Source organism: Telopea speciosissima, chromosome 6 (genome assembly GCF_018873765.1).
Source record: "Telopea speciosissima isolate NSW1024214 ecotype Mountain lineage chromosome 6, Tspe_v1, whole genome shotgun sequence".
Taxonomy (NCBI): domain Eukaryota; kingdom Viridiplantae; phylum Streptophyta; class Magnoliopsida; order Proteales; family Proteaceae; genus Telopea; species Telopea speciosissima.
This window is the reverse complement of record NC_057921.1, coordinates 55,875,280-55,892,073: the sequence shown is the minus strand read 5'-3', so window position 1 is coordinate 55,892,073 and position 16,794 is coordinate 55,875,280. Positions and strand designations below refer to the sequence as shown.

Below are 16,794 nucleotides of genomic sequence, written 5' to 3'. Positions count from 1 at the left end.
CCAGTAGATCTCCACCTCTGAAGTTTCATTAATTAAAAATAAAAAAGGAGAAGGATTGACGAGCAAGCGACACAGAGTAGCACACCAATGGGTGTGATAGAATGGTTTCATAAATAGAGGTATTTCAATTCATATGAGAAAAGAAAGATAAAAGAGTGGGTGCCACTATATCCCTTGAGCAGCTTGATAACCTTTTCCCCAAAAAACTAAAACATATTTTTGTATTAGATTTTTCCATTTAAGTGGTTAAACCACCAACTGCTGTTTTTCAATATGTTTCATCATATTCATGGGGCAATTTTGGTTCCTTACGTGTGAAACCTTGGACTAGTGAGTAAAAAACCAAGTGAGATCTCCTTGTGTATTAAATTTAATATAAAAAATTTATTAATAATTATAATTGCCTATTCTATCACCTTCCTTTGTTTAGTATTTGGGAGAAATTTCTGTGGGGGAGTGTATCGCTCACACTTAGACATAAAGGGGGTTGAAATGACCACCCCGCCCCCATGATGCTAATGCACATGCTCTCATTGGCCCTTGTGCGTTCAAGGGCCACGCTCTTCCACAGAGAACATCAACCCTTAAACTTGTTAGAAAAAAAAAATGACTAAGGCTTTCGAATGGCATTGAGAAGGTGTCACACAATAGTGAGGGTAATTTTGAACATTTGTAAATAAGGGGTAGACATTTATGGCCACTGATGGCTGAATAGTATGGTAAAAGAAAACTTTCCCTTAAAGTAAATAATGAATATTTAGGTCCTGATTGATAACAATCTTGCTCTCAATTCATTGATTCTGAGTCGAATTGATTTTTTAGAGCAAAATTACTAGGTACTGAAAATCGTTTCCCTATAAAAAATTTGTCCCAAATCTATTACCTTAACAGAGAGTTCAAATTAGACCTAACCATGACCCAAACTTAACCCAGTCGTGGATCAATTTCACCTAACAAAGACTTAAAAAGCGGAATTTCCTAGGGATGTGATGGTTATTTCGCCCACCCCTTGTATCTGGGCATAAAGGCAGTGTACCACATGCACCCAGGTAGCATTTTCTTTCCCATAAACCTAATTGTGATGAATTTAACATTACAACAACAAATTTGGGTTTGGAAAAATTATAGAATTTCTCTTTTTTTCATTATAATTTTAAAGCTACACTATGGATTGCGGTGGAAGAGGGGCATGAGGAGAAGAAGAAGAACAAATTAATTGAGTAGCCAAAAAAGAAGAAGAAACAAAAAAGAAACCCAAGTCAGAGTTGCAGAAGAAGAGAATGACATAACGAATGCAGAGTCGAAGTTCTATCTTTCATGCGAGTTCCACCTAGTACTGATAACTTGAACGGTTGTATAGAAATTATCGTGCATAAAAAATCACTGGAATCAAGAATTGAGAGTGTTATCAATCAGGCCTTATTGATCTCATCTTGAGGTTTAGGAATTGGTTTTTTTTTTGGGCCATGACCCAAATGGGTCCACTTGTCAAATAAAAGAGATTTAACATGGTCTTAGCCTCCAAATTACCATTATAACCTTACAATTTGGACATAAACCCTCTCAGCCCAGTTGCCCATGGTCCCCTACCACGTGGAATTCTGACCAAGACTTGCCTCAGACTCTTTTAATTTTGGAGTTCGGACAAGCATTGCCGCGTAAGATTATTTGTGTTAAAATGTAATAAAATATCAAGCATGGGTTCGGGAATAAATAAATGAGGTCGTTTTGTACTTTGTAATGTTATAACCAATTTCCGATCTCATAAAGACTGCACAAAACGCCACCTGAAGAAAAAGACGCGAAAAGCATTAACGATTTATCCGAAAATAGTGCGAAAGGGGAAGAGATAAAAGGCACTTTATAAGAAGAATTCAGAGCTTCAATGGTGCTTCTCTTGCAGATCTTGGAGCCCTAAGATTTTGGAGAAATCCCTATATAATCTCTTCATCCTGTCAGATTTTTTTTGCTGCTTTACTTCATTGATTAATACCTTTTGTTCTGATTAGTATTTCTTGATGGCTGAATCAATTGATCTGAAGACTAGTCCTTCTGCTGAATCTTTGTTGCTGTGGAGTGGTTGTTATTGATTGAAACACTTCAAATGACACTTTAATTTCGTCATTTGGAGTTTCGGCGCTGTTGAATGCGTTGTGCTGGTTTGAAGGAGATTTGATTGGATTCTGAAGAAGTTTACTGGAAGAAACTTTGATTCCGCCTGTGATTCTGCCCTTCTGTGCCTGTTTGAAGTAATCTCAGGAGTATTCGTCGTTAGTGCTGTTTTGTATTTTTCTGTATAAGATTCAGTGGGCGTTTGATTCTGGATCAGAGTGGTGCATCAATGTTGTAGCGGAAGCTATGGATGACCGTGGTGAATCATTCGTCGCTGTGAGGAGGATATCTGAAGGGTTGGAACGGGGTGGCTCTTGCAACTCACCATCCGGTGGGTCTTAAATTCTTTTTTTCCTCACCCCCCTAGATATGCTGTACCCATTTCCTATTCTTCATTTTTGGATTCTCTCATTCGTTTCGAGAAGTTTTGAATTTTTTAATCTGAAAATCATTTTCGCAGCGCATTCCTCATTGCTAGTTTCTTCCATACTTCCTTTTGATTTTGTTTCTCTACAAATGCGATGAAAACGTCGGTATATGATTTGGTGAAATTTCACTTTGTTTTCGATTATATACTGTCGAGGTAAAATTGATGGAAAATTTCTTACTTGCAGTGTAGTGGAATTACATCTTTTATGTACGGTTTGCTCTTCTGAAATTTCTTGGGTATGAGGCTTGCAGGACTTTGAAATTTCAGAAACCAGAAAGTTAACTTTAATACTTCATCCTAAATTTACCAGATATGTTTGTATACTCTCTGCCCTTCCCTGCACTGAGAATTATTTTCACAATTCCTGCTCGTTCAGTTTGAGGTCATGCACATTAACAACTCTTCATGTGTGCATGCCATTATATTAAATGGTGATTGGTTCAACTTCTCTAATTTAAGGATTTGTACGTCTAGAATGCTTATGCATTTATGCTTGGAAATAAGAGTATATAATGGTTATTACCTCGTTTTATCCTTTGGCACTTGGCTGTTGGTGAAATGAAGAAACATCAAGTGATGTCTTTAAATTAGAGTAGGTGAAAGAAATAATTGCAAGGAATCTGAGGGATTTTGATACAGGCTTCACCTGTGAAGTTTGGGTCACAGTGACCTGGTTGTATAAGATTGGTTTGAGTTTTGCAGCATTTATTCTGGTTGCCCAAGACTCACAGAAAATATAGCCAAATAATAATAATAAATTTCATAATAATAATTTTAAAAGACTCACAGATAATTGGATTGATGCCCTTGTTGAATGAAGATCAAGATTTTAGCAAGCATAAAAAACTTTAAATGGTTTGGATGTGCTGACCTGTACGGCCTTCTTCTAGGGTTGGCCAAAATTACCTAGTTCTTTTGATGGCCTCTTTCTAGTATTAAAACATGGATGTTTGGGATCTTATTGCACGGCCACCTGCCCTACTGTATCCTGCAACAAGATGGGTGGGGAGGGGACTGGTATTCTGGTTCATAATTTAAGCCCTTGAGATTTTTCTTTTTCTTTTTCTGCCCCTCCCCAACCCAAAAAAAAAAAATGATGTTCATAATGAGCATTGAGCACTCATCGTGGACATTAAGCCTTGAATAAGTTGAGCAGTCATGGAGAAATGAGTATTAGTTTGCAGGTTAAGGGCCACTGCTGGCAATGATAAAGTGGAACACCCACTAAACTAGCATTGCAATTCAGAAACTATGCATGAGTGACTGTAAAGAGAGCCATAATTAGCTAATCTGTTTGGCTTGTCATTATTTTCTGTATTTTCAATTTTTCATAGGTCTGTCAGACCCTCTTTCCCACCAAAGAAAAAATAGAAGCACAAGCCATGAAGGGGAATGCTAGAAGCTCCTGTGACTAGATTGTACTGAAAATAAACACAAACATAAGAAAACAGATTAACATCACGATCTCTCACAGAGCAAAACTTGCCAGACTACTCCTTGCTTGACCATCATATCTGCCATATCATTTGTCTTACTTGGCTTCATATGGAATGAAATGTTCACTTGAGAGGCCATATAACTAAAGGTATATCTCTAATGACATGCAAAGTGATTATTTTAGGTATCTGGGCTCAATCATAAATAAAGAAAGTGATATAGAGGATGATGTTCCATAGAGAATTAAAATAGGATGGATGAAGGAGAGAGGTGCATCTGAAGTGTTGTGTGATCAACGTATTCCTTTAAAACTTAAAGGAAAATTTTATAAGATAGTCATACGGCCAACTATGATGTATGGTGCGGAATGTTGGGCAGTTAAGAAGCATCATATATATAAACTCAGTGTAGTAGAGACGAGGATGTTGAGATGGATGAGTGGAAAAACTAGTTAGGATAAAGTAAGGACTAATCATATTAGAGCTGATTTGGTAGTAGCTCCGATACATGATAAGCTACGAGAAAGTTGTTTGAGGTAGCATGGCCATCTTCAATGGAGGCCTTTGGATGCTCCAGTATGGAGGAGTGATTTGATTCAGATTGAAGGAACTAAAAGAGCCAGAGGCAGACCTTAAATGACCCTATGAGAAGTGGTAAGGAAAGACTTGCATAGCTTAGGCTTTGTATCAAGTATGACCTCAAATAGAGCTGATTGGAGGGCAAGGATCCATATTGTCGACCCCATTTAGTTGGGATAAGGCTGAGTTGTTGTATATCTCTAATGACACTTACATATTTCCCAAGGCTCTTCTTCTGGTGATGCCATCCACCCGCTGAACAAACATTAACCTCCCTCCCCAGTGATTAGGATTTTAGAGTTGCATTCAGCATGTGGGGACTTCTTTGCTTAGAAGAGTGGGCAAAAAAGGAAAGAAAAGCAAAAAAGGTTCTAAGCATCAGAATTCAGGAATCTGCCTTTGTGTTATTTATCTCATTTCCTTGTGCTTGCTAAGTCTGTCGCAGTGGTAGGCCAAAGCGGTCAATGCAATTGTCGCCCAGGCATTTCGGCTTCTCTGGGTGAAGCCTAACTGACAAAAGAAATATTATGATGTATTTAAAGAAAGAGAAATTGAATAACATAATCATGTGAATAGCCTATAAGGCTATAAATATGGGATATAGATATCTTATTTAATACCTCTAAAAAGGGTAGACCTCTCATGTTATATCCCTACTGTGATGTGTTTGTTCTTGTGGTTCCCTTTTATATGAGCTCATTTTCACTATAAGGAATATGTAAATATATGCATAGAAAAAATTATGTTAAACATTGATAGTTTAGTGGAAAACATTGCCTGTATGTTTCTTAATGCATGCTTTTGACCTTACTGACAACCAATTGCTCTTAAATGATCGCCTTATTTGGGTGGTAAATTCTTTGTGCTGTCATTCCTCAGACCTGTGTTTGAGTTGCCTATTTACCTGTAGTGCCATATCTGGAAGCTCCTCAGTTATAACACAGAAAATGACAACTACAGTTGGTGGGGTCTGAAGTCACTTAGTTCCTACTATGGCAGCCAGCCAGTCGCTGCTTTGATGGGAGGGCTAGAGATTGCCTAATTAATGCATGAACTATTAGGTTGAGATGGTTCATGATTTGCAGTTGATCTTCGGTAGTCTTAAGCTTATGCTTGTCATCAAAACATCCCCTCTTGGTTTTGTGTATCTTATTGCCTTTGAAAGTGCTTGTCAATATGTATTTGACCTATGCTTCATCAACAGAGTTTGTGTCATCATTGTGTGCTCCTTCCCTTAATTTTATATTATTAATTTCTGTTTCTTCTTGGATCCATGTAGCCGACCCCATTTAGTTGGGATAAGGCTGAATTGTTGTTGTTGTTTTAATAGTTTGATATACAGTTTGACAGTAATGATGTTTTCTCAAATGTTCACAAGGACACTATACTGCCTATGCACAGGCCATTGGTAAATTAGCTTTGCACATGTTAGTAAGGATGGGTGGGTTTCTTTGATCCTGAGAAATTCTCTTTTTCATAGTTAAATGCTTATTTTTTGTAAAACATTAGAAACTCCTAGTCCAATAGCTGGCAGTTTTGTATTCCTACAGCTGAGGTTGTGGCAGGATCGGCAGCATGGCTTGGCAGAGGCTTGTCTTGTGTTTGTGCTCAGAGAAGAGAGAATGATGCTCGCCCGTCATTTGATTTAACCCCTGTACAGGTAATATTTTTCCCTGGTCTTGGTTAAATTTTAGGTTCGATTTTTTCCACACAATTGAGATGCAGTTTATATGAACAGGTTTTTGTCAACTTTTTATCAATTTGTCTCGGTTGACCATATGAGTTGGTAGAAGATGAATCTGCCTCCAGAGTCTACCTCAGGGCGAGTCATGTCAACTCATCTGAGTCCCGTGGTTACTCATTATTCAAATCTATAATATTTCCAAGCTAAATACTTGATAGGAAGTAGTGTCTCATTTAAATTCCTCAAGTAGAAGCTTAAATACCAACTGGCATCACATGCTTCGGGTTGGGGGGGGGGGGGGCAGGGGTGTGGTTGCTTTCAGAAGATAATTGAAGCCAGTCAAACTCTTAAGTAGGAATGGTTTAACACATAACCTGATGCAAACAAGAGCTGAAGCCATGCCAAGATTTAGTCAAGTTGCACTTGACCAAGCGTGTCTAATTACTTTAAATGTTCCTCCCAGCCCCTAATATGTTATCTGTGAATCAATTTTATAAGGAATTCTTTGTTATAGTCTTACAAGTCAGAAAACTAAGAAAAGGAAATGAAAAGCCTTTATTACAGTAATCTATCAAGGAAAAGATTAATAAACCTTTCTTTAGTATTGAAATTAGTAATAAAATGCAACTTGCTTAGGTTTTCATTTTAATCTTGAATGAGCTGTAGGGAATGTTGATCAACAGAAAGAAATATCATAGGTCCAAGATGATATTTTTTATGACCTGTTCAAAATGATTCTGTCGAATTCAGCTAAGCTCCTGCCAACTTGTTTTCCATAAAGAAAGGTTATGACAATCAATTTACTATATTTCTTGGTAGTTGGCACCAATTTTCTCCAAAAAATATGGATTCCCAAAGTTGTAGATTTTAAGAAGCATGAATTTACATGCCAAACCAGAATATGCCTGGTTTTAATATTTTTCATTGACTAGGATTTTCATAATATGCCTTTTGACATTTTATTTATTTAAAATTTATCTAAGATAAGGCGTCATAATAAGATAAGCACTTTGAAGAGCTCCTAAAGAAATTTCACCATTGAAACGGCATATAAATCTAAAATACTGTCCTGACAACTGATTGAGCTTTTATAGACCGCATGACTTACATAATTAACAGAAATGAGGGTACTGTCTCTACCTTCAATTTCAGGGATACATTCATAGTCAATAGTTCTTTAAAAAAAGTAGGGTGAGTACAGCTGGGTAACTAATGTTTAAGAAAACTACGTCTGGAGTACATCATGTTTGAAATATAATGTTTGGGTTACATGAATAAGGATTCCCTTACTTAACTTAGCTGGTTCTAGTCATATCTCTTACTTTGCCCATAAATACCTTGGGCAACTTTCCTGCAATTGAACTTGCTGTAATCTGGTTACACAGGTACACTCTCTTTTTCCTCTTCGTTCTCTGCTTGGCTTCTCTGGTCGATGTGGTTCACTAGCATCACATCTTTGATCTTTCTTACTGTAGTCCATTGTCTGCCAAACAAAGCCGACTCACACTGTCAGAATTGCCAGAGTCCACCCATTCTCGTCTTAAAGCATCAACTATAAAATCACTGTTCTCCCAGATATATAAAATGATTAGGGTTTTATAGAATATAGGAAGCTGATTAAATTGTTAACGACGGTTTCTGATAGCACACCGATGGACATCGACCAAGGAGTGGCTTTTGCAAGTTCGATTCCATCTTCTACAACAGGTGGAAACCCATAGCCTCCTTGCAACGAATCGTTGGATGTCACCACCTTCATCTCCTCTCGTGCCTGCAATGGGAAGATAGCTTTAATTGACACCTCCACTGGTGCAAGCTCACATTCCTTGCAGTTTGGCATGCGGTTTATTCTATCACCTCCTGCTAGTCGGAGATGGCTGTTCAAAAGGTCTTGATTTCGTGGGCTATGATTTTTTGGGGTAGAGAAGAACTGCATCTGTTGGAGAATAGAAATAGAGAACGGAGATGGAGAGAGAGAAAATGCACATGGCGGGGAGAGGAGGGAGATGCGGAGAGAGATACAGTCCCAAACACTCCCCACTCGTTAGCGTCGGACAATTAGGCCACCAATGGAGGTATCTACGGACAAAGTTGGAAATATGACTAGAACTGGCTAAATTAAGTAAGTTTATCCTTATTCAGGTATCCCAAACGTAATATTTCGACGTTAGGTACACAGATGTAGTTTTCTTAAATGTTAGGTACCTCAGCTGTAATTTACATAACAACAGCAACCTAAGCAGACAAAACTAGAAAGAGCTCTTATGGGTGACTAAGAATAACTGATAGTACTGCATGCTCATCGCTAAAACATAAATGGTGAAGCTGGTGCCTTCCTATTGGGTGTTGAGGTGCACAAAATTCTAAGGGTGATTGTGCTCTATTTTATATGGTGATGTAGTTCAAAAGTACAAGAAGGCCAGCAGCAAACCTGGGCATCAAACTGGACCAAGAATAAATTAATATGTTTAATTTGAGTGCTCAATGGGTTGTATGGGCCATGAGATTTGTATATTTGGGTTTACTATTGTTATAGGCCAATTCTAGAAGCCCAAATATTAGGGATTTAAGACCTATACGGGATTAAGTAGTTAGTTTTTATTTTGTAATGTTCTAGAATAGCTTTTATTTGAAGAGACTTAAGTTGTAAGACTTTCTTCCTACCATACATATGGGTTTCCTATTTTGCTTGTTTCCATCAAGTTATAAAGAGTAGGGAAGCATACCCACTACCAACGATTTGAAAAAAAAGATTAGCCTTGATTGAGCTTGTGAGTTCTATGGGAGATGGAGCATGGTTTTGTGGATTCAAAACTTCTCTGCTGTGGTATGTAGTTGAGAAACCTTGGTGGGATTCCTTCTCTACAGTTAGGTGAGAGGCCTAACATATCATTTTTTTCTCTCTTATGTCTTTTGTCTTTTTTTTTTTTTTTTCCTTCATCTAATATGACTCAGATTCTGCATATTTCTCCGTCTTGCTTATTCTATGTGCTGTTTCTGTTTATCCTTTGAACTGCTATTCTGATTCTTAACTATTAGCATTGTTCTTCTTAGTTTCAGACCTGGATTTCTATCACCAATACAGTCTACAATCAGTCCATTGTGTCACTGTTTTGTTGGCAGTTTAGGGTCTGTATGGCAACATTTAGAAGAAACAGTTCTGGTGTTTTGTGTTTTCTTGGAATAAGTTTGGAACAGAACATGTATGTGACGTCCGTTCTGTTTTTGTATTTTTTGGAATAAACTTGGTGAAAAAATACATTTGTTGGTCATTGGAGAAACAGATTTGATGTTGTTTATAAAAAAAAGAAACACAAATTCGTTACAAAAACCAACCCAAAAAACCCAACTCTCAAGCTCAATTCTCTTTACCGCCGCCACCGCTGCCACCACCACCACAAAACAGAAGATATACCTCTGTTAATATACACTCCATATGTGTTTCTGTTTTTTTTTTTTCTTTCCAGTTTTTTAGCATACAACATTTTTTTTTACAGAAGTATTCCAAATGAACAGAAACACAAAAGTTTTTCTGACTCAGAAATACTAATTTGGAATAAAAACGTTGCCATACACAACCTAAATCTTACTTTCTAATTTTGAACCTTTTCCATTAAGTTCTAATTTTTGGTTCCAGTTTCTATTTTCAGTACTCTTACCACTTTCTATTTCTGGAACTTTCAAAATCTGTTTCTAATTTCAGCAACTGCTAAATCTAAGTTACTATTTTGGGAGATTCTATTTCTGGTTTCTATTTTGAGTGCCATATCTCTTTGATCTTGGATTTACATGAGATCTTCTAACCCTAATCCTTTAGGTGATTAGAATACCACATTATATGGTGTCTTGAGGTTCCACTGATCCAATTTCCATGGAAGAATGTCCTATGGATTTACTTTATGGGTTTCATTTTTGAATCAATTTATTAGGAGATCAGGCCTGTTTTATTGTTGTATTACTTGTTTAACTTTATGTTAAAAAGTTATTGGATAATTTTAATTTCCCTCCATCATGGTGTCAGCAACTTGTTTTGGTAATTGGTACACACCAAGTGATCTACAAATGACTGTCCTTAGAAACTGAGGTTTTTTTGTGGGTTTTTGTGCTTTCAGGAGGGATGCTTGCTGCGGCTACAGAGCCGCATTGATGTTGCGTACGATAGTTCAAGGCCTGAACATCAGGTAATGTCTTCAATTATGTTTGGATGCTTTTGACCTGTCTGTGCACTGCATGCCTTAGCTGGGAAAAAGGGAGGGGGGGTCATTAATTCTTGAGTTCAGCCCAACCTACCCTTGCACCCTCCCCCCACATAATTTCTATTCCTCAGAGTTTTTACTTTATGGATAATTTACTAGCTTTTAAAGTTTTTTTCTTTTCTTTTGGGGGGGGGGGGGGGGGGGAGGAGTTACCGCTTCTACAGTTTTCATTGTTTTTATTTGACTGGATGTACATCCAATCATTTAGAGTTCACTTTAGCTACCTTTCTGAGTTATATGCTTTGAAAGATCCTGCCAATTATGCATTGATGGTTAATGCAGACGATGAACATGATGACCGTGGGTACATCTGGCCCACTGATCCCTTGCTTTCTGGATGTCTTTGATGTGGCATGGTCCAATAGTACTGAAAAAGCGTGAATGGTTTCTTTTGACCGTGGACTTACTATTGCTTCACCATTATAGGAAGCCTTAAAGGCTTTGTGGCATGCTGCCTTCCCCGAGGAAGAACTTCATGGTTTAATATCCGAGCAGTGGAAGGAAATGGGTTGGCAAGGAAAAGATCCGTCCACAGATTTCAGGTATGCTAGTTCTTTCTTTATTTTCTGTAGGGCCCTTATTTTTCTTTTTCTATTGACCAAGTTTAGCTTATGCTATATATTGTTACTGGTAGGGGTGGTGGTTTCATATCGCTGGAGAACCTATTGTTCTTTGCCAGGAACTATCCGGTACTTTCTCTTCTTAACAATGTTGCTCTTGATTATAAATATGTGAATAGTGTGTTGTAGCACATTTCAGTTACCAGGGTGTGCCAGTGGTATCTGGCTATCTGCACCATAAAGTCACAGAGCTGTGCTGTGGTAGTGGTTTCAAGGTGCTGGACACCATTTCCAGCGTGCTGGGTAGATGATGCATGCCATGAATTCCCTGTGCTCACGTATTATTCCTTGAATGACTGATAAATGCTTCCCATGTTCCTTTTATTTATTTTTTTTAAGTTATTCTTCCCTGCTATTCATGTTACTGTTTCTAAGCTCAACCTTTTTGTTCACAGAAATCATTCCAGAATCTTCTCCAAAAGCAGGAAGGGGACCGTTCCATGTGGGAGTACCCATTTGCAGTAGCTGGTGTAAATATCACATTCATGCTAATTCAAATGCTTGATCTGCAAGCTGGTTTGTCTCTATCCATGTTCAATTCATTCTTAACAGTCACTTAAGGAACATTGCTAAACTCTCATTGTACTTGAGCCACCTTGTATCTTGTGAAGGTTATTGATACCACTCACTATATAAGGCTGCTTGGCCTAATCTGTCAAAACTACATGTATGTGTGACAATGACTGGCCAAGTGGATGATGAGCTTGATGCTAAATGGATATTTAGTGTGTAGCCTAGTCTTGGCCAAGGTATTTTTTTTTTCTTTTGAAAAAAAAATAGAAGAGCTGATAATAATGTCGGTTGAGAGTTCTTTTATTGAAAATTTGTCTGGAACTGAGGTTCCTTCATTTCAATATAAAATATTTAATATGTTTAGGGAAATTTTGTTATTTAATGCAGCTGGATATATCAATTGTCTAAAACTGTGGGAATTGGTTGAGTATTCGGATTTATGTATTGTTTTCCAGAAAATGACATAATTATATACTTGTATTTCATTTTGAGTAAGATTAGAAATAGAACCTGTACACTTCCATAATATAGCTTGTCCGTAGGACTGGCAGTTGTTTTTCTAGGCGTAGGATAATGCTAATTTCGTGGAAAATATATTTCTTTAATATTGTACAATAAATAAATGGAAATATTCTGAATTCTGATCACTCATAATAATAAGAGTTTTGGAAAAGGTTCTATTTCCACCAATTATATCAGTAAATTTTTTATTTTTATTTTTTTGTTTTTCATGACAAATTATGCCTTTTCAACTATGCAGTCAAACCAAGAACCATAATTGGGGCAATTTTCTTGAAGTTACTTTCAGGTAACGTGGATGCCATTTCTAGTTTTCAGTTTATTGTATAGTTAGGATATACCATTACTTCAGCTATTCTATTGGATGTGTCCATGCAAGAGTGAGGACATGTACAAGACCCTAAGCTTAATATTTTAATCAATTTGGGGATGAATCCATCTAATCTTGTTCCATCTCTCATTGTTTTGAACTAGTTTATTTCAGGCACAAGGTGTGTAACTTTATTATTATTATTAAATTTTTTTTTTGTTTAAAACTGTAATTTGTACATATTTTTTTGGGGGTAAAAGTGTAACCTTTTGATTTATATGAACAGAAAACGAGTCTGCATTTGACCTCCTCTATTGCATAGCATTCAAGTTAATGGATCAGCAATGGCTTTCTATGCGTGCGTCTTATATGGACTTTAACGTATGTGCATCTGCAGTTGGCAAGTTCTTTAAAAATGATAGTAATCTTGAATTTTCATTTGTTGTTTTCATTACCTTAATTGATTGTATCTCTGTTAGTCTGTCCCTGTTTCTTAATCTGAAATTCCTGCCAGACTGTGATGAAATCCACACGCCGACAACTGGAGAGAGAGCTTTTGCTTGAAGATATGATACGGCTAGAAGAGATGCCTTCGTACAACCTCCTCAGATAGTAGTTAGTCCTGGTTGAGAATTATACAGATGGCTTTAGGGAGCAAGATGTGTCTTTTTTTTTTTTCTTTTAAACAGTTTTCTTTTAACCTTTTTCCTGGGGAAATTAATATCACCACATATTGGTGGATTCCAAGAAATGGTGATCCATTTACGATTTGATAGAAGTTTTCTTGCCTTCTTTGAAGTTCAGTTTGGTGGTATCTGATACACACCATAATGCAAGTGTAATGACATTCAAGTTTCATTGCTCCCTTGAGGGGGGAGAATATAATGCGTATGCAAGTGAGGAACTGATTTTATCTGTGAATTTATATAGCTCTAGTGCTGCTCCACTGGTGAAGTTCCAGGACATTTTTTAAAAAAAATTGAAAACCAGCGAACTTAATAAATTCTCTGGTGCACAGGATTGGAGATTTTTTTCTCTTTTTTTTTCCTTTTGGGGTGGGGGGGAGGGTTGAAGTTGGAATACAGATTTGGAATTAATATCTAGTTTAATGGGTTTATTGGGATTTTGTTGTCAGCAGGGCCTGCACATTGGTCCAGTCGGGCCAAGAAAATTGGCCCACTTCGCTTGGGCAAGGCCAGCCCAAGATGGCAGAGCATGGCCAAGGCCAACAAACCAAATCCAACATTCAGAACTCAAGATGGTCTTGTCCATGCATAACAGACCTCCTAGTCCTCTATAAATGGCAAGAAGCTTCATGGATAAAATTGAGTCATCAGCTCCAACACCGACGGATGCAAAGATGGGGTCACCCACTCCATCACGAACCAAACCTCCATAAAAGAGGCTCAATCCTGGCTCAAAGAGCCATCACAGTGTTGTGCAACTATACCCACTCCATATTATCTTGGTGCACATTAGAATTTCCCTTTAATTAATTAGGGAGAGGATTTCCGATGTCACCAATTAGGGCGTCATGACATAATCGTCGACGTGAAGTAAGGATCTTAAAGATCGAACAAAACGATACAAAGACAAGGAAATCCCTTATGAGTTCCATGGTATTCTTTTTTGGGGATTCATTATTCGAAGGGAAGTAGACCACTCAATAATTTCACATTTCATTTATGTAGCAACTGAACAAAGAATCTGAAAAAAGGAAGAATAGAATTCCCTTTCTTACCTTTGATGAAATAGGAAAACATAATTCATGCTACGTACCAATTTAATATTAAAGTCGGAACATGGATAAAGAGGGTGAAGAAATTTGAAGGAGATATAAGGAATCTCTCTTTGAAGGACAACACATGATCATGACCAAGTTGAATGAAGTGCTCGAGAGACTTGGCTCACGTACAAGTCACCCAGAAGGAGAGGGAGAAAACTCAATGACTCTGCCACCGACGCATGATGAGCGATCTAGGCACACATTGGTAGTCGATAGAATGGTTCTCAACAATCATTCACCCCAAAACTAGTCAAGCTCGATTTTCCATGGTTCAATGGTGAAAGAGGACACCACCAGTTGGGTTTGTCGAGTAAACTTTGGAAGACAAATGTGACTTTTTTTTTTCTAGGTTCACCTTGATATCTAGGATCATTGTCGTGTTAAGAGTCAATTATGTTTTGCTTATTTTGTAACATTTGTAGACGATCTTAAAAAAACAAAATCACATTTGTAAACGATTATTCTCATATGACTTGCCTATACATTAGGGGTGCAACAAGGTCGGGTTGAGCCGGGCTTTATAAAATCCTAGCCCAACCCTGAGTGTCCGTAGTTAGGCTCAGGCCCGACCTGACCCTGACTCAGATCCTAAGAAATCCAACCCTGACTCGTCCTTAGGGTCGGGCCAGGCTGACCCTGATTGACCCTGATCACGGGGAGGGAAAAGGGAGATGCATGGGCTGGACTGGACCGGAGAGAAAATTATCAATTTTACTTAAAATAACATTTTTATTAAATATTTATATCACTTATTGTTTTTATATATAATATATTATAAAACAAAATGTGGGTAACATTTAAAGTTCATTTTATATATATATGCTATATCAATAAATATTTTATAGTATAACTTAAAACAAGATCGGGTCGGGCTGGGGCAGGCTCAGCCTGAGGCCTCAACCCTGACCCGACTCGATCCTGACTCAGGGTTATAAATTTTCAGCCCTGACCCGCCCTTAGAGCCAAGATATCTCAGCCCAGGCCCTGTTTGGGCTCAGGGCGGGTTCGGGCCAACAAGGTCAAACTTGCTGTGTTTAAACTCTACCAAAAAATAAATAAAAAATAAAATCTGTATTTAAGCAATTTCATTATGAAATTAAGACTCAGTTTGACAATAAATAAATTTAAAAAAAAAAAAAAAAAAACTCTTAAACTTAGAGTTATCTAATTTAAAAAAAGGAGACGGTTTTCATGCACAGTCGTGTATAAGAGGAATCTTTTACATTTTTAGTAACCGTCGGATTGAATTGTTTTAATCTAAACCATCCAAGAATAAAATAATGATAAATACTTATCGTATACGGTTACCTTTCGGTTATTCTTTCAAATACGTCTACAAGACTTTGTATTTATTGATTAAAAAAAACGAAAAATTTTTTTGTGAGAATAAAACGAAATAACTTCCATATTTTTCGTTCTCTGCAACTCCCTTTTCTCTCTTCCTCTCTTACGCAAAACACGGTTTCTTCACCTCAATCTCAACTTTCAATCGACCATGAGTCTTTTCATCCTTTTTTCTCCTTTCTTTTCAGTTCGCTCTACCTTCTATCACAACCAGTCGGATCCCACAATGGCTACCGCCGTTTCCATCATCGGAGCTGTTAACAGAGCACCGATACTGTGTTCTTCCCGCCCTTTTCACCCTTTGTACCAATCCTTGCTTATTTCTTTCTTTCGTTTCAATTTCACGTGGCAAAATGGAAATAGTTCCACAATCTCTTCTGAAATTTGCAGGCTTGTGAAGCTCAGAAATACTGCAACTCTTCTTCATGTGGGAACCTTGTCAACATCAGCTACCCTTTTCGCTTGAAAGACGATCCTCCAGACTGCGAAGACCTTCGATGCAACCTCTCATGTGAGAATAACCGCACTGTTCTATACATGTTTTCAGGGAAGTTCTATGTAGAAGCAATCTCTCATCAGAACCGAACCATGAGAGTGGTTGATTCCGGTCTCCATATTCAAAATGGCTCCTCGGTACCTCTTAATTCCTTGACAAGTAATGGTAACTTCACTTTTACAGACCCTTTCTTCTACCCTAGGGTTTATGAGTTGGAAAACTATATAATTTTCCTGAGCTGTGAAAACCTAATAACAGTTATTAAATCTTCTCTTCACTTTGTGAATACCTCTCCATGTATCAATGGTTCTTCTTCTTCTTCTTTTTCGAGTTCCCAATATTCTTACGTTTTTGTGGGAGATTTAAATTATTCATATATACCAGAATTGTGTACAATCAACAAAATGGTTCCAATTCGGTTGCAAGAAGCCGTCACCACCGTCGGCGGCGGCAACCGGAATCATCATCGCTCTTTCTCTAAGATACACCATGAAATGGCCATGGGTTTTGAACTCTCATGGTTTCACAAGCCCGCAGTCTGGAAGATCGTCTTTCTAAATTTTCTTTTTCCACTTATAGTTTGATTGAGGATAGATTAAGAGGGAGTTGCAGAGAAAAACATGGAAGTTGTTTCGTTTTTTTTTTTTTAATTATTATTGATAAATACAAAAGGCAATCTTTTACATGTATTTGAAATGTAACTGTATAG

General features: G+C 37.5%; 1 protein-coding gene across 3 annotated transcripts; it reads left to right on the top strand.

Moving 5' to 3' along the window:
• The first annotated feature begins 2,000 nt into the window (after positions 1-2,000).
• On the top strand, positions 2,001-13,384 carry LOC122665266 (ELMO domain-containing protein A). 3 transcript variants are annotated; one of them, XM_043861371.1, is made up of 9 exons: positions 2,001-2,443; positions 6,108-6,217; positions 10,354-10,422; positions 10,924-11,039; positions 11,132-11,186; positions 11,513-11,633; positions 12,391-12,438; positions 12,746-12,880; positions 12,974-13,384. In XM_043861371.1, the coding sequence occupies exons 1-9, from the start codon at positions 2,359-2,361 to the stop codon at positions 13,021-13,023; spliced, it is 789 nt and encodes a 262-aa protein (XP_043717306.1). In that variant the 5' UTR covers positions 2,001-2,358; the 3' UTR covers positions 13,024-13,384. The 3 variants fall into 3 exon arrangements, with proteins under 3 accessions (XP_043717306.1, XP_043717305.1, XP_043717307.1); XM_043861370.1 differs by having other exon boundaries at positions 2,010-2,443; positions 12,746-12,840; XM_043861372.1 differs by lacking the exon at positions 2,001-2,443 and adding an exon at positions 5,900-5,998 and having other exon boundaries at positions 12,746-12,840.
• Positions 13,385-16,794: the final 3,410 nt, after the last annotated feature.

What these genes read in the sequence shown, in the direction of transcription:
- LOC122665266 (XM_043861370.1), top strand. Translation starts at nt 2,359, where the DNA reads ATGGATGACCGTGGTGAATCATTCGTCGCTGTGAGGAGGATATCTGAA. An exon ending in TTGATTTAACCCCTGTACAG is followed by an intron (nt 6,218 to 10,353) that starts GTAATATTTTTC and finishes TTGTGCTTTCAG; the next exon opens with GAGGGATGCTTGCTGCGGCT. An exon ending in CGTCTTATATGGACTTTAAC is followed by an intron (nt 12,841 to 12,973) that starts GTATGTGCATCT and finishes AATTCCTGCCAG; the next exon opens with ACTGTGATGAAATCCACACG.